This window comes from Ovis aries, chromosome 2 (assembly GCF_016772045.2).
Source record: "Ovis aries strain OAR_USU_Benz2616 breed Rambouillet chromosome 2, ARS-UI_Ramb_v3.0, whole genome shotgun sequence".
NCBI classification, from domain to species: domain Eukaryota; kingdom Metazoa; phylum Chordata; class Mammalia; order Artiodactyla; family Bovidae; genus Ovis; species Ovis aries.
Window position 1 is genome coordinate 88,852,319 of NC_056055.1, and position 24,129 is coordinate 88,876,447.

The following is a 24,129-nucleotide window of genomic DNA, read 5'->3' on the forward strand; positions in this document are numbered from 1 at the left end:
CAATAATATGCAATAACAACGGCAAATCTTACACAGCACTGAGTAAATAAAGCAAATCACATAAAACTGCATACAGTATCACACTATTTTCACAGAGACCAAAAATAAGCAAAGCTGAACAGATATAAGAACACATACAATTGAGGTAAAACTACATTTAACAGCGCAGGAAAATTTAGGCGCACAGTTACATCTGGGGGACACAAAACAGTGGACTGTAGAGCTGTATACAGCTAATCTGAATGGTACTAATGTTCTCTTATTCTTAAGTTGAATGGTGGACTCATGGTGTTCTTTTCATAATTTATACATAAAATACATTTAACCATCACATATATCAATTATAGCATAACATTTTTACTTTAAGAAAAACTCGTAATACCTGATGTCAGAATCCTTGAGTTTAGTAACGGAAATAACACATTCAGATTCAATGGACACTTATGTATTAGCTGCTTTGACCAAAGCATACACATTGTCTCACTGAATCCTTTAAGAGTCCTGAGAGGCAGGCACTTGGCAAAGAATAGGCAATGAAATATATTTTGAGTGAATAAATGCCCAAATAATTTTATAATTCAAAAAGAGAGTTTGATTATATGCTGTGTATTATGATCCTACCCATAGGAGTTGAATGAAATAAGAGATGATTAACTCTATTAATAGAAAGGAACTTATGCTCTATTCTTATTGTTTCTACAGTCTAATACTTATTACCAAATGTATAATGAGAAAAATCACTTTTCTTGCTGGAATTATCTCCGGTTAAAGGTAAGAAAAAAATTAACAAACTACAGGGTACAGCTAACTAATATAACATTTCTACATTACTAGGATTTCCATTTTGCACTTAAAAGCCGAGTTAGCTACGTGCAAGGCACCAGTTCTCCTCAGGGTAGGGAAGAGCAGAGCTATAATGATACAAGAAAATAAATTACCAAGGCTAAAAAAAAATCTATGACATATTTAGTCTAAAGCACTTTAATAAGAACTACACTTTAAAAAGTGCAAAGTCAAATCCTTTTTTCATTGAATACACATTAATATAAATGAACACACTGTAAATGGCTGCCTCACAAAATTATTTCCATCCTTCACAAAGAACTATTTCCCTTTACAGGGCTCCCACAAATGTATCCATTATGTTTTTCAAACTTAGTTCATTGTTGTGTTCCCCCCCCAGCACCACCACCCCCAGAACCTGGAATAATGACCAACCACTAACAGATAGAGAATTAAGTATTTGTCTTTGAATGAACTTACAAACTTATTGAGCATTTATAATAGGCACTTGGGGATGCCAGATCAAAAGTGTTATAGTATATACATATATATATACACACACATATATATGTGTATGTGTGTGCCCATGTTGATGTATAATAAATATAAGAACAGACTTAAATTTAAGGAGGAACGGAATATTTACATTTTCTCTAAGTATCTCTCAATAAAACACTTACTAATTACAAAGGTGAAAAAAAAGGTAGTTTGCAGTGGAGAAGCTGGCTGACACCATCTGAATCAAGTGTTCAGAGCAATACTGCAGTAGTAATGGTGGAGTACACTGGAAATCATGATCATATGGTTGGAAACAATGAGAGGAGCCCAGTATCACTTCTGTAATATTCCTGCCAGAGATGCACAGACTGAATCTGGTCATGAGGAGATGTCATACAAACCCAGATTCAGGGCCAACTACTAAATAATCAGCCTGAAATAATTCAGAGAAGTCAAGAAAAGACCAAGGAACTCTTCTCAGATGATAGAGACCAAAGAGATATAATAACCAAATGCTACATATGATTTTAGACAGGATTCAGTTCAGTTCAGGTCAGTTCAGTTGCTCAGTCGTGTCCAACTCTTTGCGACCCCATGAATCGCAGCACGCCAGGCCTCCCTGTCCATCACCAACTCCCGGAGTTCACTCAAACTCATGTTCATCGAGTCAGTGATGCCATCCAGCCATCTCATCCTGGGTCATCCCCTTTTCCTCCTGCTCCCAATCCCTCCCAGCATCAGGGTCTTTTCCAATGAGTCAACTCTTCGCATGAGGTGGCCAAAGTACTGGAGTTTCAGCTTTAGCATCATTCCTTCCAAAGAACACCCAGGACTGATCTCCTCTAGAATGGACTTGTTGGATCTCCTTGCAGTCCAAGGGACTCTCAAGAGTCTTCTCCAACACCACAGTTCATAAGCATCAATTCTTCGGCACTCAGCTTTCTTCACAGTCCAACTCTCACATCCATACGTGACCACAGGAAAAACCATAGCCTTGACTAGATGGACCTTTGTTGGCAAAGTAATGTCTCTGCTTTTCAATATGCTATCTAGGTTGGTCATAACTTTTCTTCCAAGGAGTAAGCATCTTTTAATTTCATGGCTGCAGTCACCATTTGCGGTGATCTTGGAGCCCAAAAAAATAAAGTCTGACACTGTTTCCACTGTTTCCCCATCTATTTCCCATGAAGTGATGGGACCAGTTAGATAGGATACTTCTGGTATAAAAACAAAGGATATCAGTGCAACTATCTAAAACTAAAACTTGAATGGAATCTGAGAAGCAGAGGCTGGTAATGTATCAGTGCTCCAGTGCTAAATCCTGCCTTTGATAACGTTAACATGCTTATATAAGAGAATGTCCTTGTTTGCAGAAAATAACCTATTCAGGGAAGATGGAACATTGTGTTGGCAACTAATTCTCAAATGGTTCAGGAAAGAAAATCTCTTTGTACTAATAACTTTCCTATAAGCTTGAGATTATCTCAAAATTTAAAAAAAATTAAAGTATATAAAGGATTTAGAAGAACCCCATGTCTTAATCTGTGCCCAGTGGACTAAGGAACCCTGGGAGGGACATCAAAATCAGAGGATGCTCAAGAAGCAGCCTCAGTCTAATTTGCTCCCTTGGTTCTCTCTCCAAGGACCCATATCATGTTAAGAAGAGCTAAACTGCACCATATTTCTTCTGAGTGGAATCTAAACACCATTCCAAAGCAAACTAAAGCTTTCTAATAAGTTATATTTGTCAACTAACTCGAGGCTTTCCTAATATAAGAAAAAGCAGTGGTTTGATCTCAAAAATGCCAAATGAAGTTGCATTTTTAGACCATACACAAAAACAAAGAAAACAAACACATCTGATCCGGGGCTCTAGTTCATTTCCTCTCTATTAAAACCAATTGTTTCTGTTGAAGTAAAAGACAATAAACTTGTTATACAATTTCAAGATGTACTTGGAAACAACTTATCTATTGCTTATTTGGGAAAATCTGTTCCACTTGGTAGAATCTGTTGTAGAAACAAAACAATTTTATATACATTCATTATAATCATCTAACGGGTATACACAAAAGACCAAAGGAGAAAACGTTGTTGTTTTTGCCATCCTTGGCCTTCAGAAGCCCTCAGAATCTGCTTGGGGTATGACAGCAATGGGGTCCAGTGAGAAAGTGTCTGGTCCCCCAGAAAAAGCAGTGAATAACTCAAAGTACTGCAGCTTTTTCTCCTAAAAGCACACCCAGGCAGCCTGGATGAACAGGTAGACATTTGTCTTTCTTTCTTTCTTCTTTCTGTTCCTTTTTCTTTTTTTAAAGAAACCGATATGGGTTATTTTAGTTTTTTGAGAAGATGAGAATGCATTTTCCCTTGAAACTGACAAAGAGTAGAGTTGATAAAAAGAAAGAAAGAAAGAAAGAAAAATCCAGTGTTCATTTACTGTATACCTAGCACCTGGCATTAAGTATGGCCCATAGCAGGCCCTCAAATCTTTTAAAAGTACTTATGCTTTCTAAGGATAAGGCAAGTGCTAAGCTTAAAAAAAAATACAAACACACACACACACAGATTGGTACCTGAAGACACGGGATAGGACAAGACTTATCAACACTTAAGAATGTCCTCTCAAACTTGATTTTCAGAAGAAAGAAAACTCAGTTTTGTTCAGGGAATTTCAATACATGAAGCAAGAAACAAAAGGGTAAAAATCTCCTGCTAGAAATCTTGTAGGATTTTAAAGGCATCTTGGATTTGAGCCAAAGGTGTCTTGAGCCTGTCCTACCTGTCCCAGATTCAAATATTCTGAACCATTTTCAGGTCAAATATCCTGATTTTGGTGCATGTGTGTATGCCTGTGAGAGAGAGAGAGAGAGAGAAGGGAGAGAGAGAGAGAATCCCAAGAAGTTAAAAGCAGCTTCCCAAAGAAGTGGCAAGCCAGCCTCAGTAAGCTGATTCTAATAAAGCATATTACCAGCCAACTTTCCAACCCTGAGGAGAAAAATCTTAATATCTAAGCACTCAAAATCACTCCTACCCCATGACTTATTTGCATCTCTACTTTGAAAAACTTGCGAGATTACAAACTTATTTGTTGACTTTATTACAGCCTTTTTCACATGCTGGTTAATGCCAAGAAAAACCACTTCTAAAGTCATGCATACCCTTCTATTCAACTGAGAAAAAAGACTCCAAAAATTATGCTTGTCTCTAATTCATGGAAAATGAAAATGCAACCCATCCCCACAGATAGGCTGGTGTTGGCTTAAGAAAATTTGGGTGGTGGGAGAACAACTTCTTAATTATCATTTTCTTTACAGAAATTGGATTTTCAGACACGAGATACAGAGAACGTCAGTCTACAAAGCAAGAGACAAAAGGATAAAGTTGGCTACCAGCAGCAAATGCAGGGCTCTACTCTGGCAATTTATCTATTAAGGGCTTCAGGTTTAATCCCTGGGTTGGGAAGATCCCCTGGAAGAGGGCATGGCAACCCACTCCAGTAATCTTGCCTGGAGAATCCCATGGACAAAGAAGCCTGGCGGGCTACAGTCCAGGGGGTCGCAAAGAGTCAGACACGACTAGGCCACTAACGCTTTCAGGAGGGGACTCGTGTATAATTGTCCTAGTGGCCTGAAGGCAACTAAAGGAAGTGTCCCTGGAGATTTGTTTTATTTTTACTACGCTGTCGCTTTTAATTGCATTTTTAAAAGAAAACTAACATTCCTCTATGTTATGATAGAAAGAATATGCCAGAACAGTGAACAACAACACTGACTCCACTATGCCTTGGCTGGCCAATCATTTCAGTATTTGACCACTTACGCATTTACAAAGCTGGAAGCTTGACCTATTATATCAGAGAATCTCTTCAACAATAAAACTACATGTAAATGCATGTTTTTCTCCTTTTACAAATGAGGAAACAGAAGGATGGAGATCAGTAATGTGTCCAAAGTTACACAGTTCCTAAGTGCCGATGCTAGCATCTGGGCGGGGGTCGGGGGGTGGAGGGGTCTGTTTTCTAGAGAATTCTACTCTTTCCACAGCTGTGCTATGTTTTCTTCCTCAAAAGACATCAGAATCAGGTGTTCAGAATACAAAACAGTGAGAAAGTGACCACCTATCACAATAATCAATATAGGTTGTATCATTACCTTCAGGGCTGATTAATCAAGGAAGATCTTTGTGCCTGTGAGACATTCACCCCTGTGTTGCTCTGCAGGTCAGAGGCTCATACATCTTTAACCTCAATGCATTTTCTTTTAAGGAAGGTAAATCAGAATAAACATTTAATTATAACATGTTTTTCCAATTAAAAAGAAAAAAGAACCGAAGCCAAAAGCAGGAGTATGTATACAAACCACAAAAATCCCTTCAGGAAAAGTATAGAAAAGAAGATTCATACGAGATGACCGCAGGGGACACTGTAGATGGAGAAGAAGAGAAGCCCAAGAAACCTGACCCTGGCAGGGAGCACGATGGACATAAGAAATGGAGCCCTTCTTCATCAAGAGGAGGAAGAGGAATCTAGGGGAAAAATACAGAAGGGACATAAGGGAAAGAAGACTTATGAACTGGTTCCAGCCCTGGCCTGGGGAACTATCCATGTGCTGTGCTCAGTGACTTCAGTTCTGTCTGACTCTTTGCTACCCTATGGACTGCAGTCCACCAGGCTCCTCTGGCCATGGGACTTGCCAGGCAAGACAACTGGAGTGGGTTGCCATGCCCTCCTCCAGGGCATCTTCCCAACCTGAGGATTGAACCTGTGTCTCTTCTGTCTCCCTCATTGGTAGGCTGGTGTTTTTACCCTTAGCACCACCTGGGAAGCACAAAGGAACTATGAACGTGAAAGTGTTAGTCGCTCAGTCGTGTACAACTTTTTGCAACCCCAGGGACCATAGCCCGCTAGACTCCTCCATCCACGGAATTCTCCAGGCAAGAATACTGGAGTAAGTTGCCATTTCCTTGTCCAGGGGATCTTCCCAACCCAGAGATCAAACCCAGGTCTCCCACATAGCAGGCAGGCTCTTTACCGTGTCAAGAGTCAGATCAGATAAAGTGCATCTTAAATCTGGAACAAAGTAGAAGGCATTCTTAAGCAAGAACGGTCACTGTAAAGCCCTAGAGTAACCCTAATCTGGAGCACATTGATGCTCTGTTTACCATAGCATTTAGAGCTCAAAATTATCAAAAGAGGAAACGTCCACTTTATTTCATCATTACATAAAAAAAAAATAATAAATCACCTCCCACTGTGTGAAATTCCCAATAGCAAAGGCTATATTATTCAGCTAGTCTTCCAGGTTTTGTAGCCATGTCCTTTCAAAGTGTTAGCCTGGTTTAGCACAATAGTCTGATCAAAAGCCTTCTTGCTCCCTGTGCTTAAACCAGATCTTTATAGTGATCTGTGGATGATAAATAACAGTATCATAAGGTAAAAAGCACAAAGCAGAGGGGCAGAATAAGCAGCCAGGCTAAACCTTGAAAGGACATGGGCATTCAAAGCTGGAGAACAAATTTTCAGGAAAGTTTCATTTATTATTTCCATAGAAATAATAAATCACTCCTGCCTAGACTATCTCAGGCAAGACAGTTTTACCATCAAAATCACTTTTTTGGCCTGGACCCATAAATAGTGCCATGACCGTAAATGACTGTCCAGATGGTGCACAAGGATGCTTGGCCAATGGGATAAGGACTAGCTGATGTCCAGCCGTGCTCATCCTAGCCATGCCATGCTCCTTGGTCTAGGGTGTCATGAGGCAGAGGAGCAAGCGCTTACTTCTAATTTGCCCAAAGACACCATGGACACAGTATGAGCAGACTTCTGTCGGTATAACCCAGTATAACCCACTCAAATCCATCTCTTCAGTCACCCAGAGTTCATGTGAAGACTAAAATTTGCAAGGTTAACCAGTTTTTTATTATATTTCCTTTTTACTCAAACTATAGTTGAGTGGACTAGTTTGTTTTAGGGATAAGGCATTCTTATTTTACTCAATGTTTCCATTAATGTTTTTTTATATTTAGGACTTCCCTGGTGGCTCAGACCGTAAAGAATCTGCCTGCAACGGAGGAGACATGGGTTTGATCCCTGGGTCGGGAAGATCCCCTGGACAAAGGAATGGCAACCCACTTCAGTATTCTTGCCTGGAGAATTCCATGGACAGAGGAGCCCGGTGGGCTATAGTCCATGGAGTCACAAAGAGCTGGACACAATTGAGTGATGTAACCATTTCATATTACCCACAGGTCTCCAATCTACCCTATAAAGGGCAGAAAGGCAAAAACCGCATTTACAAAGACAAGCTACCAAATCTACACCTATAATAATCTATATTAAAATATAAATTTTTCCAAATAACAGACCTAATTTGGCCCATCCCACTGCAACAGCAATAAACCTAGACTATCATTCTTCTGTATTGTCAGAACCATTAAGAAACAACCTCAAATTTGTGAAAAACAAATTTTCATGAAGTTCTTTTGTCTCTAATTTCATCTATAGTATTTAGGCCTTAAGCCAGTGACTTTAATTTTGAGAAGCTGAGAGCATAAGGAGAAAATAATAACAAACAAAAACATAGAACACATTACCAGTAACTTCTTAACAAACAACCAAAAATTTTACATCAATACTCTTACGTTTGAGAACATGTTTTTATAAAGAACAAAAATAAAGTAAGTCATGTAGTCTAAAATGTATGAAATTCATGTTTAATATATTAAGTGCAAAACACATTTTGTACAATCCTATCTACATGAAAAATGCAATGTAAAATACACATTATGATCACTAGAGGGATTATAAATGATTCTTCATTTTGCTTTTCTAGAAAGTCTACATTGTTCTAAAGTTAGCATACATTTATTTTAAAATCTGTTTTAAAAAAAAACAAAACACACCAGATTCCTTCTTGAGGCTAAAGCATGTTCTTTCTTAGCAGAAAACCATCATTATGTCAGTCCTGAAATGGAAATCTTTCATTTTCACCTTTCTAGGTAATAAACAACGTCGTTTAAACCAAAACATAATTAAAAAACCTATAGAAAAAAAGAGGCTGAGTCAATGAATAAAATAATTATATTCTGACTGCTTAACTATGTACCACATTTTATTTAATAATCTCGGAAGGAAGGGGATAATTCAGATTTATACCAATCTACAGCCCAAGGTAAATTAGTAGCAGATTCAAGAATTGAATTTGTGCCTTTAGATTTCAAATCAAACATTCTTTATACCACACACCATGGCTGTGTCCTTTGTGGAATAAAGGATATTATATTAAACTACCTACCATTTGTCCTTACTCCTCAAAATTAAAATAAATATCTATTTTAAAAGTCTCAGACATTCATTTCCAAAACTGCTACTACAGATCCTAATCACTGTCAAGTTTTCTTATAACTTACAGGAAACGAAAAATTTAGAAAATAGAATGTTAATCTGTTTCCCTTTCCCTTTTCTACTCCCTCCTCCCAAACTGTTTTTCTTGTAATATTATAGAGTATGAACCCAAAAAATATCCAGGGGTGACGATCAACACAAAAATTTCTTTACCATCCTAGGAGTCTGGGAACGGATTCAGACACATTAGATAAACTTTCTGTGCAGCTTTGAAACCAGGGCATAAAGAACCACCTGAGCCAAGAAGGGAGAAAGAAAGTGAACCAATAGTTTTCAACTATAGTATTTTTGTACTTAAAAAGAGAAAGAACTATTCATTTCTTAACTTGAAATTCTCCGATTTCTTCTTTTCTTGGCTTTTTTGGTGTGTGCGCATTGGAGACAGGAGCTAGGGGCAGGGCTATGTGATGGTTTTCCTTCAGATATTATAGCATTTCCGTTCAAGACTAAACTAAGGTTCCTACGCAGGGTCAGCTGAACTGCTGCTCCTGAGTGGCCGGCCGAAAGCAGCATGGCACAGCATCCAGCACTAACAATTCAAACGCTCGTCACGGCTTTTCCTGTTCCACGCTCCAGGAATATCTGCCTGTTTCTTCCTCAGCTTAGCCTTTGCTCAACTTAGGCAGGAGAAGTATCTGAACTTTGGACTCAGTGAAAAGTGTGCCTCTATATTTTTCCCTCCTTACTGAACAGGTCAACAGGTAACCTAGAAGAAAGGGACAAACGAAGGCAGGAAGATCTATACCACAGATGCTTTTTTGGTGCCTATTTTCGTCTTTAACTGTCCTTCAAACAACATATGTGATTTTCAGAAGATGTTAAACGATCAATTAACCATGAAGTATGCTGAGTGACATAAATAACTTTCTACTATCATGACCATACTTTCCAATTGATTTCATAACTTGGACATTCTAGTTATCATGTATATATCTGTTCTGCTTTCATGATTTACTTCTCCAGACTTTTGATGAGGGGCAGGGGGGTGGGAGTCAAAGAAATGGAAAGGGAAAAGCACTAAATATGACATAAAATTAACCTCAGTTCTGAGAAACAACCAAATAGATGAGGCTGCCTGCTTGATCTTACATTCATTTAAATATATCACGTTTTATCAGTGCTGGTGAAAAACAGCAGCATGCTTTGATCTCTTGAGGCAGACGTTTACAGGATGATATATATTGAAAAATTACATAAAGGCACACTAGTCCCAAAACAAATATCCAAAAATTCAATGAAGCTGTCCAGTAACAGCAACTAAAATAATTTTCTATGTATTATTTCCTTTGAGTTATTTTAAAAATAAGCAGCCAGCTATTCCTCTCTGGGCACTGTTAAGATGAGTTTGCCACAAAAGCCACTTATATTTTTAGAAGCCAAAGTCTTGACAAATCAGTTCCGAGGAACATAATTTGTTACACGTTGAAGAATGCCTGAAAACACAGACCTTGGTTAAAGAGGCTTCCATATCTTTTTGTAACCTTTCCAAATGTAAGTATGTGGGAAGAATACTCATAAATTTAAGCCGAAACATTTAGAACATCTCCAATTTAGAACACATTAAAATGCGGTCTTTGAAGGAAATGAAAATGGCTTTAAACATATGAAAAGATGCTCATCATCACTTGTAAGAGAAATGTGAATTAAAAATGAAATATCATTTTTCACTCATCATATTGAGGGGAAAAATGTTTAATGAATCACTGGATGGAGAAATAGGCACTCTTACACATTGTTGATGCAAGCATAGAGTAGTATAACATCCTTGGCAGGCAATTTGTAACTGTCTATCAAAATCTAAATTCCACTTTGCCTTGGAGCCACGATTTTACTCCCAGGAATTTATCCTACAGATACACTCATCCATGTGCACAAACAACGACAGAAAAGGTTATTCACTACAGCATCGTTGGTGGCCTGGAGGAAGACTCATTATATGTCATTTCGTATTGGATGTGTATTTACCTACTAAAAAAAATTAAAATTTGAGGGGAAGAGAATGTGATCTGTACTGTTTAGAAATTCAAAGTGTTCTGAACTCCCCTACAAAAGGAAATACTAAACCATCCTACACAAGATTCATTCCAGAACCCTGAGATCAAATGCTATGTTCAGATGGCTTGACACGGCTGCATTAGTGAAAGCTCCTTATCATAAGATCCCATTGGCCCTTTAGTAACCAAAACCCTTTGTTGGGAGTCCACTGTGGGTCTGATTTCTACTTCACAATAAGTAGTGCTTCAAAAAATTCCAATTTATTCCTTGCAAAAACATATCAGATATAAATGAGACTGTCACTCTGAGAAACAGGACTGCATTAGGCTGCAGACTTAACACAGACTGAAAGCATGTTCCCCATGTCTTCTCCAGCAAACCCTGCCAAATGGGCGTCTGAAACGTCCTATTGAAACAGGTGGTGTCTGAACAGAATTGGATTTCTGCCTATAGAAACCCTAGTTTTAACAACTGCTGTGGTTAGTTTTAATTTTCAGTCCTCAGAATTAACTGCTTGCCAGCGATTCAGAAATAGACTGAACAACATGTTTAGACCTTGCTCTGTTTAATTGAGGAAAGAAAGAAAGGGAAAAAAAAAAAAAAAAGCCCACCAACACCCTACCACCATCCCATAAAAAACAACAGAACCAAAGCAGACCACTTGATTTCTAGGCCAAAAAAAAAAGGGAGCAGCTGTAAAACAAACTCAACTCTCTTAAGATGATTGCCCCTTTTGTGCCTTCTTCATAGAAGCACAAGATGTGCATACATATTCGCTGAACACACTACTTAGGAAATCTAAGGGTTTTGAGAAACTTTTAATCTTCTGGAAATTTAGAATTAAGAACAATGATCATTTTTCTAATGAAAGTGGACATCTTAAAAAATGATATTGCCAACAGACCTCTGTCTCAATTTATACAAGCAAAATACAAACAGCCAGAATGTAAATTCCCTGAAGAAAGATACAAAGGGCTAATTCCCTTTAAACCCAATGGGTTGTGCATACTTACTGGTGATAAAACACATATTCTTGTGAATAAAGCTTGCGTAGCTTACACTAAATAACGAACTTTTTCCACTGTACCTTTAAGTGCTTGATATAAAAATGGATAAAGCTCTAATTTTCTAGGCCAGCAATCAAAGGAAAAGGAATCCAGGGACTGGTTATCGACCGTTGAGCCGCACAACATGGTTAGCCATTCTCAATGAAGGAAACACTGTCTTGACCACTATACAGATGATGAACTGAGATTCAAAAACACGTAATAATTTTCCAAGGGTCATTCAGCTAAAAGATGACAGAGATGAGGTTTTAATTTAAATCTGCCTGATTTTAAAATATCTCCAATTGTCCCATACTTCCTCCCAGAAGAAAATTCAGAGAGATAAGTTAATAAAATGACGTTTCAGTTATATGACAAACACTGTATCATTGCTTTGCCAACACCCACATAAAAACTCGTCCTCTCTCAGTCAAAAGTGATGGATGTCAAATCCTTCTGCGTTTTTCAGTGTGACTGAACTTCAGCTAGTAAGAAGGTGATCAAGCAAACAGAGAGAAACCCATCCATCGTGACTGTAACTCCTTAAAAAAAAATCCTGACATTGTAAAGAGCATATTTGAAAATCCTTCCACATGGATTCATCAGTTCATGGGAAAAAAAAAAAAAAGCATCTCAGTGAAAGTGAGAGTTGCTTCCCAGTGGGGTACATTTGATCCTTTTGCTTATAACTCAAGTATAAATAGATGACATCAAGTCTGGCCCTCAGAAGTTTACAGTTCACTGTGCTCTCCTCTCCTACCAACCAAAGAAGAAAATAAGATCTCAAAATGAAGGCAATCTCCTTCCAGAAGTTTTTAGATTATTATTGTCCATTTTTAACCTCTGGCCTGGTTTAGTTACTAAGTTGTGTCTGATTCTTGCAGCCGCATGGACTGTAGCCTGCCAGGCTCCTCTGTCCATGGGAATTTCTAGGCAAGTATACTGGAATAGGTTGCCATTTCCTTCTCCAGGGGACCTTCCTGATCCAGGGATCGAACCTGTTATCTCCTGCATTGCTGACAAACAACTTAGCCACAAGGGAAGCCCCTTTCTGACCCCTATCTTCTGTCTTTTTCTTACACAGGCCCCAGAGAGGCTAGCTCGTAAACCAAATCTACAATTTCCCTATAAGCGCCAATGGCATCTCTCATTTAGAGAAAAATACCTGCATGTAAATAAAATCATTTTGTATTTCTGTATTCTCTGAAAGTGATGCTTAAATCCAAAGCTGTCCTTTCCACCCATTTTTTTCTCTTTTCTTTGAAAGCAATGATTCCTTAATTTTAGATAGCTGTTAGAGAGAAGAACACAGACAGTCTAAGTTTCTTCCAAGGGGGAAGCACACCAAGATTTCTTTGACACTATTTAGAAAAGAATTACACCTTTTTTTTAAGGAAAAAAAAAAAAAAGAGTAAAAAGAAGAAATCTCACTGACCCCCTCCCACCAAAAAAAAAAGTTGTCATATAGCTTACAGGTTTATAGATTATGAAAATCTGCCATTTTTTCAAGATTCTTCTGGCAAAATGTTCTTTGGAATCATTTTCTTCTGAAAGCTGAAAAGCATTTTCTAAGGTGTTGCCAGCTCTAAAAACAACCTTTCTGATCCCTTGAAAAGCCAAGTTCTACTTTTAACAGTGCCATGTACTTTTGTTTTCAAAGGAAAAAGTGAAAGGAAGGAAGTACAGCCGAATGGTAGGTTTACTCTACTCATGCCTCAAGCTATATATGATTTCACATAGTACATATGAGGAAGGGATTGATTTTTTTCCTTTAAAAACAACATATACCTCCATGGTACATATGCAATACTTAAATATGAGGAAAAACAGCACCCCCTTTCACCCCAGGCTCCAGTTAACAGAAACGTTTATACAAAGAGACAGTCATGAGCGTAAGATTTTCTAATAGACATCAAAAGCAAAAGCAACAAAAGCAAAAACAAACAAGTAGAACTACCTCAAACTAAAAAGCTTCTGCCCAGCAAAGGAAACCATCAAAAAAATGAAAAGAAATGGGAGGAAATACTTGCAAATCATATATCTGATAAAGAGATTAATATCCGATATATATAAAGAACTCATACAACTCAATGGCAAAAAAAAAAAAAACAGTATGATTTTTAAATGTCAGAGAATCCAAATAGATGTTTTTCCAAAGAAAATATACATATGACCAACAGGTACATGAAACATTACTTGACATCACTACATCAGAAAAATTCAAATCAAAATAAGCTATTACCTCATACCAGTAACAATGGCTCTCATCAAGAAGACAAGAGCTGGTAAGTGTTGACAAGAATGTGGAGAAAAGGGAACCCTTGTGTACTGTTGTCAAGTGTAGTCACTATGGAAAACAATATGAACCTTCCTCAAAAAATGAAAAACAGAACTACATATGATCCAGCAATCATACTTCTGGGTCTATACCCATTAAAACAGGATACTGAAGATATAATATATCTGTCCTCCCATGTTCACTGTAGCATTTTTCACAACAGCTAAGATATGAAAATAACCAAAGTGTCCATCAACAGAGGAATGGACAAAGACGATGTGGAGATTTGTGTATGTGCACGCGTGCACACACAGAATATTATTCAGCCATGGTAAGAAAGGACATCCTCCCATTTACAGCAACATGGATGAACCCTGAGGACATTAGGCTAAGCGAAATGAGCCAGACAAACTGTACGATATCGCTTAGACGGACAATCTGAAAAAAGTTAAACTCATAAAAACAGAGGCCAGGATGGCACTTACCAAGGGCTGGGAGAGGGGAGGTGCGAGAGAAGGGAAGGTATGGATCAAAGAGCACAAACTTCTAGTTATAAGAGGAATAAGTTCTAGGGATCTGATGTGCAGCATGATGGTTATAGTCAATAACTAAACTACATATGTGAAATTTGCTAAGTCAAATGATAGAGAAATGGTAATTACTTGACGTGCTGCAGGTGTTAGCTAATGCCATGGTGATAATGATTCTGCAATACACAAGTGTATCAAATCAACATGCTAGAACCTTAAGGTATACTCCATGAAGCTGGAGAAAGATCTCCAATCAAATCAAAACGGCTCATAAAACAGCTGACACCATGACAGACTGCATTAATAGTAAAGAGTTGGACACTACTTAGCAACTAAACAATAATAATAAAAATTAAAATGTCAGGTGAACAAAATACAAGGTATACAAAAATCTCAGTAAGACAGTTAAATAGTTCAGATTCTCTCATTTCCATCAAAGACTATTTTAACCCTCCCATGTGAAATGGATAGAATCCACGAGATTACTGGTATTTCAAATGAATTTTTTAAACGTTAATTTTACTACAATATTTACTCAAGTCAGTCACTTAAAGAACTTATGTCGAATAACGGGTGTGCTTGAGAACTTCACATTTTAGAGTTGTCAAGATACAATGTAAATCTAATGGGGGAAAACCGGCAGGCTTCGAACAGCACTTAAAGAAATACAAAGAAGGGAAGTTAGAAGTCAAGGAGGATAATTCTGAGATAAAAGCTGAGTGGAGAGAAAGACAGAAATCAACGAGAGGCCTTATCAGGGTGCAGTGCTACACTCTGCCGCATTATCACTGACCTGTAACCTCTTCTCCAGCTCGCAAACAACCCTTGAGTACTCCAGGACTAAGTGGATGTTTTAAAAAGTTCTTGTGTCATATTTACTTTTTCCGACGACCCTTATCAGAAGCCTGATGTACTCAAGCTCCATAATTCACACACTCCAATTACCTACCTAACTACATACCCGAGAGGAACAACCAGAAGCGTAAAATGCCACCGTCTTAAAAAGAAAAATAATGGGAATGATTAGGATTGAAAATGGACAGGCTCATTTTTAAGGGCATAGTCACAGATAAGTAGCATCAACACTGTGCTCTAGATAACTAAAAAGAATCAAATAGGGTTTGTTTAAAAAACATTCCTGAATAAATATATAATAAATCCCTAACTTTAAAATAAGTTGTATGACAAAAGCCCATTTCTTTACTGAGATGCATTTCCCCATGAAGTACTATAAATCGTCATTCATTTTCAAAGCTGGCCCATCAATATCTATTTAACCCATAATCTACTGACATGCAGTACAGTGTGGAATGAAATGTGGCAGTTCTTGTAGAATTTCAGATGAATGTTGGCCTGTATAAAATCCAATCCTTTCCTACAAAGCTCTCAGGTAGAGTTTATCAGTGAAAGGAGGCATCTTGAGAAGTTACCATCTACATACCCTTCATATAATAAGCTCATGAACGCAAAACTTCAAAAACATTTCAGTAAAACTAAAGGAAGGAAATCCTAAAGAATGCACTGGAAAAAAAAAGGGAAAAAATATATAATTAAAAAAGAAAACAACACACCGCAAAATGTCATGGGATCTGAACTGCCTACATAATATGACACAAGGAGTTCAGCTGAAGTAGAAGCTGATGGTCCCAGTAGCCCTCAATGTTAAGTAGATTTCGACTCATCAATAATGTTTGTCTGTGCAGCTGACTTCACTGCAAGCAAACATTCCATGTTTATGAGAAATTCCACTTAAAAGTCTTTCCCTATCCTAGCCCATTCACATGGGCAAAAGCTTACCATGCTAATGATCATTATCTTAAAAAGAAAAATCCATCTATTACCTACACACAATTCAAACAAACAAAAATATGCTTTTAAATGAAAAATACGTAATTGGAATGAGCACATCTTTTCTATTAATTTTGACCTTAAAATTTGGACAATATAGTTTTTAATGTAACTTTCAATACACCAAAATAAAATTAAGGCACTGTTCTCAACTGAAAATAGTTTGGGTTTGGATTGTTGTCGAAATAAATCTGAACTGTGTAGACTGCACGTGCATGCTAATTCACTTCAATAGTGTCTGACTCTTTGTGACCCTATGGACTGTAGCCCACCAGACTCCTCTGTCCATGGGATTCTCCAGGCAGCACTAGAGTAGACTGCCATGCCCTCCTCCAGGGGATCTTTCTGACCCAGGTACCAAACCAGAGTCTCTTGCATTGTCTCCTGCACTGCAGGTGGATTCTTTATCACCGAGCTAGCAGGGAAGCCCAAATAAGACTATAAGGCTGATCTAACCAACAATGTAATTTCAGACTCATACCTACTTAAAATACTGTTTGCTTACCTCTTCTTTTCAAACCATGAGTACACAGTGAGGTCATTAAGGTGCTTCATTTCTTTTACCTCTCTCAAAACACTATCATACTTCTTGACACACTGCTGCTGCTGCTGCTAAGTCACTTCAGTCGTGTCCGACTCTGTGCGACCCCGCAGACGGCAGCCCACCAGGCTCCCCCGTCACTGGGATTCTCCAGGCAAGAACACTGGAGTGGGTTGCCATTTCCTTTTCCAATGCATGAAAGTGAAAAGTGAAAGTGAAGTCCCTCAGTCATGTCTGACTCTTAGCGACCCCATGGACTGCAGGCTACCAGGCTCCTCCACCCATGGGATTTTCCAGGCAAGAGTACTGGAGTGGGTTGCCACTGCCTTCTCCTTTGACACATTAGGAACTAGCTTTTTATGGGAAGGCTTTTCACAAGAAGACAATATCACTTACCCCTCCTGCCTTCAGCAACTTTCTTCTGAACTCCTCTGTGGGATTGTTGAAAGTCAGTTTTTCACAGCGGAGGTGATTCACTGGTGGATGGCCTTCAAGATGCAGGAATAAGTCATAATCAAAGCGAACTTTCTTAGGTTCTTCCTAAAAGTTAAAAATAAATAAATAAATAAGAACACAGAGAGTTAGGCATAAATAGAGATTTAGAAAGCAAAAGTTTACTCCTGATAAGGATCAGAAAAGACCCAGAGGTCTAACAGCTATAGTGTCAAAGAAGTACCAGGGGAAAAAGATCATCATGGAACTATCTACAAAGCAAAATGGAAACATCTGAAAAATTAGTTTTTCTTCGAGGAAAACTGAAAAGAATAAATTCATCATCTTTCTTGCAATCTCTCAAGAGGTAGAGCACCACTAACACAGTCACTCAACTGGAACCCTAAGACATCCCTGAAGCCACTCTTCCTCCCCTGACTCTACCACCCTACACCCATCATCAAGAGCTGCCATTTTCTCTTTTAAAATACTTCCTGAAAAAGCCCTCTAACCCACACCTGGCATGCTCTTACACATTGCCCAAACTACTATGAAATCCTTCCTCTAACAAGTCTTCCTGCTTCAGGATAGATTATCAATTCCTTCTTCATTCAAGCCTCCAAATTATCCATATGAAACAAAAACCTAGCCATTTTCACTCCTTGATTAAAATTTCACAAGTTCCCAGTGCCATCAGAATAACAATCTGAGCTCACCTATATGCCACTTAGGAGAAGACAATGGCACCCCACTCCAGTACTCTTGCCTGGAAAGTCCCATGGACGGAGGAGCCTGGTGGGCTGCAGTCCATGAGGTCACTAAGAGTCGGACACGACTGAGCGACTTCACTTTGACTTTTCACTTTCATGCATTGGAGAAGGAAATGGCAACCTACTCCAGTATTCTTCCCTGGAGAATCCCAGGGACGGGGGAGCCTGGTGGGCTGCCGTCCACCAGGGTGGGGTCGCACACAGTCGGACATGACTGAAGCAACTTAGCAGCAGCAGCACATACCACTTAGGATTTTCAACATCTACTCTTGGTTCCAAGTCTCACCATAGCCTTTCCACCCATCTGATGGTCTAACCACATGCTGTAGTTGGTTGCTCCCAGATTTTATTCATTCTCAGTTAACTCTGGGTTTCACTCTTGCTTTACATTTCTATGGTCGTTATCTACCTCCATTTCTCCACCTTCTGCTTTACATGGGTAACTTCTACTCACCTCTCTCTCTTCAGGTTTTATTGGGAAGGCTTCCTTGAACTCCGATCCTAACCGCCTCTCCTCTGTTCTGTGTGCCTCTCTCTCTGATCCTTGCCACATCTTAGAATAACTCTCTTCTTACTATCTCCCTTTACTCTGCTGGATCATAAGATCTTTGAAAGTAGGAATAATGGCTGGGTCATCATTGTACCCTCAACAACTAGCTTAGTGCCCTGTGCGTCATAAAAATGCAATAATGCCTGTGAAATGGATGAACATGTGGCATTTTCCTGGAGGACAAAACAGCACCGTATCCAAGAGAACACAATAATTATAATTCCATGAAACTCAAGGTTCTACTCTCCAGCCAGTACTTTAGCTAGCTAAACATCTAAACCTTTCTACTGTCAGATTCTCAGGCATCCACAGGGAAATGAATACTCAGCATAATAATAACAATAATATGTTCTTTAACATTTATCTCATTTAATTCTCATAGCTCTCCTTAGGGTCAGTTGTCAGCTCTGTTTCACAGATGAGGAAATTAAAGCACTTAGAATTTATTACTTTATATAAAAGTCCTTGTGTATTATAGATATTAACCATCTCTATGAAATGTTACATTTTTTCCATTTGTCATTAGTTTCGCCATTTTACTTTTTTAATAACAGCTATTTATGTTTTTTTAATAATAGCTTTATTGAGAAATAATTCACATATCATAAAATTTATCCATTAGGAGTGTAATACTTACTGGGTTTTAGTACATTCACAGAGTTATGAAATTATCATTCTAATTTCAGATTTTCATCACTCCAGAAAGATATCTCAAACTCATTGGTAGTCATTACCCATTCCTCCAGATCCTGCATCCCCTGGCATCACTAATCTATTTCTGTTTCTATGGAGTTGCTTATTCCAGACATTTTGCATAAATACATGAACATACATAAAATATGTACACAATATGTGATCTTTTGTGACCGGCTTCTCACACTCAGCATGATGTTTTTGAGGTTCATCCATGTTATAGCATCTGTCAGTTGCTTTTTACACATCATATGGGTATTCTTGGTTTTGGTTATCCATTTGTTGGTAAATAGAAATGTGGGTTGTTTCCATTTCTGGCCATTATGAACAATGCTGCTGAATTTCTCCTGGGTATACACCTAGGAGTGCAATTTCTAGGTCATAAGGTAACTCTACGCTGTACATTTTTTAGGAACGACCTTACTGTTTTCCAAGGTGACTGCACCATTTTAAAATCTCACCAGCAACATGAGGAATTTGTGTTTTTTTAAATACAGTATTTTCTAAAATTACACAAATAAACACTGTTTTTCTTTTTCAAAAAGAGTTTGTTATATTACTCACATGTAATATAACAAAGTGATTTGAACCCAGTTCTTTTGACTAAAAAGTCTTAGCAACTGAAACTGTCAGAATGTAGGCATTACATATTCATGGGTCTCACCTCTTCATTCAAACTTACCTAAACCATAGTCTCGACTCATTCACTCACCATCTCTCACTTCTATTACGCATCTGGCAGAAAACTTGCTGCTTCTTTCTTTCATCAGAATGCCATTCTCTCAGGGTGCCCTTTTCCTCACACTTACTGGCATTCCTTCTTAGTTTTCATCACAAGCTTCTGCGTTTCCTTTTTCATTGACTCTTAAATGCCCTTTATCTTTTTGAAAAGTTCCCCAGGGAGACAACACCCACTTACAGGAAGTTAGTTCCTCCCCCGTAACCCTGACTCCCCTCTCTTTACCTCCAGCCCAGCACCTGACTCCATTTGTGTGTGTTCCAGTCTAACCACACTCCACTGGGATGAAGCACAGCAACAGCAAGGTCAGGCATTATCCTAAACTGCAGTTATCTTCATGTGTCCTTTCCCCCATACTCTATACGATGGCAAACAGAAATCTGACCACTTACCAAGGCTAACATTCACAAAAACCATCCCTAACACTTCCTTCTCCCTTACTCATCACAGTCAAACTGTTCCTGAGATCTATTCAGTATTCCTCCTTCAGTTCACTTTACTCACTCAGTCATGTCTGACTCTTTGCGACCCCATGAACCACAGCACACCCGGCCTCCCTGTCCATCAACTCTCGGAGTTCACTCAAACTCACGTCCATGGAGTCAGTGATGCCATCCAGCCATCTCATCCTCTGTCGTCCCCTTCTCCTACTGCCCCCAATCCCTCCCAGCATCAGGGACTTTTCCAAGGAGTCAACTCTTCACATGAGGTGGCCAAAGTACTGGAGTTTCAGCTTTAGCATCAGTCCTTCCAATGAACACCCAGGACTGATCTCCTCTAGAATGGACTAGTTGGATCTCCTTGCAGTCCAAGGGACTCTCAAGAGTCTTCTCCAACACCACAGTTCATAAGCATCAATTCTTCGGCACTCAGCTTTCTTCACAGTCCAACTCTCACATCCATACGTGACCACAGGAAAAACCATAGCCTTGACTAGATGGACCTTTGTTGGCAAAGTAATGTCTCTGCTTTTCAATATGCTATCTAGGTTGGTCATAACTTTCCTTCTATGGAGTAAAGGTCTTTTAATTTCATGGCTGCAATCACCATCTGCAGTGATTTTGAAGCCCCCCAAAATAAAGTCTGACACTGTTTCCACTGTTTCCCCATCTATTTCCCATGAAGTGATGGGACCAGATGCCATGATCTTCATTTTCTGAATGTTGAGCTTTAAGCCAACTTTTTCACTCTCCTCTTTGACTTTCATCAAGAGGCTTTTCAGTTCCTCTTCACTTTCTGCCATAAGGATGGTGTCATCTGCATATCTGAGGTTATTGAGATTTCTCCCGGCAATCTTGATTCCAGCTTGTGCTTCTTCCAGCCCAGCGTTTCTCATGATGTACTCTGCATAGAAGTTAAATAAGCAGGGTGACAATATACAGCCATGAGGTACTCCTTTTCCTATTTGGAACCAGTCTGTTGTTGCATGTCCAGTTCTAACTATTGCTTCCTGACCTGCATATAGGTTTCTCAAGAGGCAGGTCAGGTGGTCTGGTATTCCCATCTCTTTAAGAATTTTCCACAGTTTATTGTGATCCACACAGTTAAAGGCTTTGGCATAGTCAATCAAGCAGAAGTAGATGTTTTTCTGGAACTCTCTTCCTTTTCCATGATCCAGTGGATGTTGGCAATTTGATCTCTGGTTCTAAAACCAGGAATAAAAGTATTCCTCCTTCAGTTCAGTTGCTCAGTTGTGTCCGACTCTTTGCGACCCCATGAATCGCAGCACGCCAGGCCTCCCTGTCCATCACCAACTCCCAGAGTTCACTCAGACTCACATCCATCGAGTCAGTGATGCCATCCAGCCATCTCATCCTCTGTCGTCCCCTTATCCTCCTGCCCCCAATCCCTCCCAGCATCAGAGTCTTTTCCAACGAGTCAACTCTTCGCCTGAGGTGGCCAAAGTACTGCTTCAGCATCATTCCCTCCAAAGAAGGAGCTCTCAAATCTATGCCCTGTGCTCTAGTCACCCTAACCACTGCCTTAGCTTGGACCTTGATCATTCCTCATCTGGTTGCCTCTGTTGTTAAACTTACCCCTTTCTACCACCCACAATGACAAGACAGTGATCTTTCTAACACAAAAAGTAAGATTACTTCTTCCCATTGACATAAAAGCCTTTAATGACTCATCATTTTCTACAGGATAAAATCCCACTTCCTGGTAATTACCATTACAGTCTTTTAATACCTTTCCTGCATTTCCTTTGTGCTCTTACTATGCTCTGTCCTTTCACAAAGGTGAAGCACTTGCTGTTCCCCAGCTTTTCCTACTATCTCAGTCAATTTGTCTTTCACATATAGTCTTTCCCATTGTCAAAAATGTTTCCCCTCCCAGCAAACAGACTCATCATTCAAGACCTAACTGAAGCAAGAACTCCTGTGAAAAGTCTCCCAAACCCTCCCAGCCCATCTGAATTAGACATCCCCGTTAGAGCATTCCTTTACTAATGTAATTACCATAATCGTTTTTTTAGCTTATCTGCCTTTTCTCTGAATTGAAAATAGTCATTATAACTATCGAATTCATTTGAAAAATAAGAAGGGCCATTTTCTATCTTACAATTGGGAATGCAAATTGGTAAAGCCTTTGAGAAGACACACTAGCAATATCTATCAACATACTAAATGCATGCAATGTTTAACTCAGTAATTCTGCTTCTAAGAATTTCCTCCACAGAAATACTCAAATATGTGTGCAAAGGTACATAAATGTAGATATAGATGCAAAATAAAATGTTTGAGGTAGCATCGTTTATAATAGAGAAAAATATGGATAATCTGCATGATATCATTACCATGGAATACCATGCAGATATGTCCAAAAACTTGGAAAGGCATATCACTAGGGAATTAAAGGCAAGTCACAGGAAAATATTAAAATGTGATATATTGTGCTCTTGCCAAGCTCTATACCGACATACTTTTTTATCTATGCAAATGCATGGGGAGAAAACTGGAAAGGACATGCCAAATAGTTAACAATGATCAAATGAAGTGAAAGGAATAACACCTAAGTTTTATTCCATTCACTTTTACTAGCAGTATATTCTTGCACACTTTTTAAAGGAAAAAAAAAAATACACTGATGAATATAATAATTACCAAAAGAAAAAGAGTGAGGTAGTAACATCACTTTACAGTTCACATCAGTTTAAAATCAAGAGAAAAAAGAATTTTAAAAAAATCACTTTTCAGTAAAACTAAGGCTAAATGACCACAGAAAGTGGCTATCTTTGCATGAATCCTAAGGGCAATTTTTAAAAAAACTTTTATAGTAAGTAAAAAGTACCCATAAATTTGTGTTCTGACCAACAGAATATCTTTCTCAGAGGGCTGACACCAATCTAACGTCAATCTATGCTCCATAGAAACGATTTTTCTCAAGTTCAAACAAGGAAGCACGTATTTATTCTCCATATAAAATGAATACATTTCCTAGAGGTTGGAAATCTGGTTTTGGCAACATTAAATTATTCCTCTCAGTCAGCTTCAGTCCTTGACATTTACTTGTGTACTTTTCTGAGGACAGAATGAAAGAGAGAAGCATGGGATCTTTTCAAACCTGAAGTGCTCCAGTCAATTATGTTTCAGTGGGCCTGTCGGTTTAGTTTCTGAAACACACATGATTCTCACAGATAGGCTTGATTCCTTGCATACGACCACAAAATAAGAGAATAAACAAACAAGAACTCAAAACAAGCACTGACACTCCACCACCCCTCTTGACTCTGACCTCTCAAATAAGTGGGCAAAACTGAAGACAAGCTTATTGTAAGCAGGAAAAGTACCAGGATGGAGATGGGACCAAGGACGGGATGATATATACTGGATATGCGGGGGCAGGCCCCTTCCAACGCCAAGTGGAGGTCTTTTGCTGCTTTCTCTAATCCCCTATGAAAACTTGAAATAATACTTTCTAACAAACCATTATTATAATGGATGTTCTTTCTACAAGACAGAGTTAAGTAAACTCCAGGGATAAATACAATGATATACATTCAAAAGAAATGAAATGAACA

General features: G+C 38.7%; 1 protein-coding gene across 2 annotated transcripts in view; it reads right to left on the reverse strand.

Moving 5' to 3' along the window:
• The window catches only part of MLLT3 (MLLT3 super elongation complex subunit), a 277,045-nt gene that overhangs the window by 94,643 nt on the left and 158,273 nt on the right, over positions 1-24,129 (reverse strand). For both annotated transcript variants that reach the window (XM_004004397.5, XM_042243478.2), the window contains exon 4: positions 17,321-17,464. In XM_004004397.5, the coding sequence (XP_004004446.3) occupies positions 17,321-17,464 (144 nt within the window). The remainder of the gene's footprint in view (positions 1-17,320; positions 17,465-24,129) is intronic.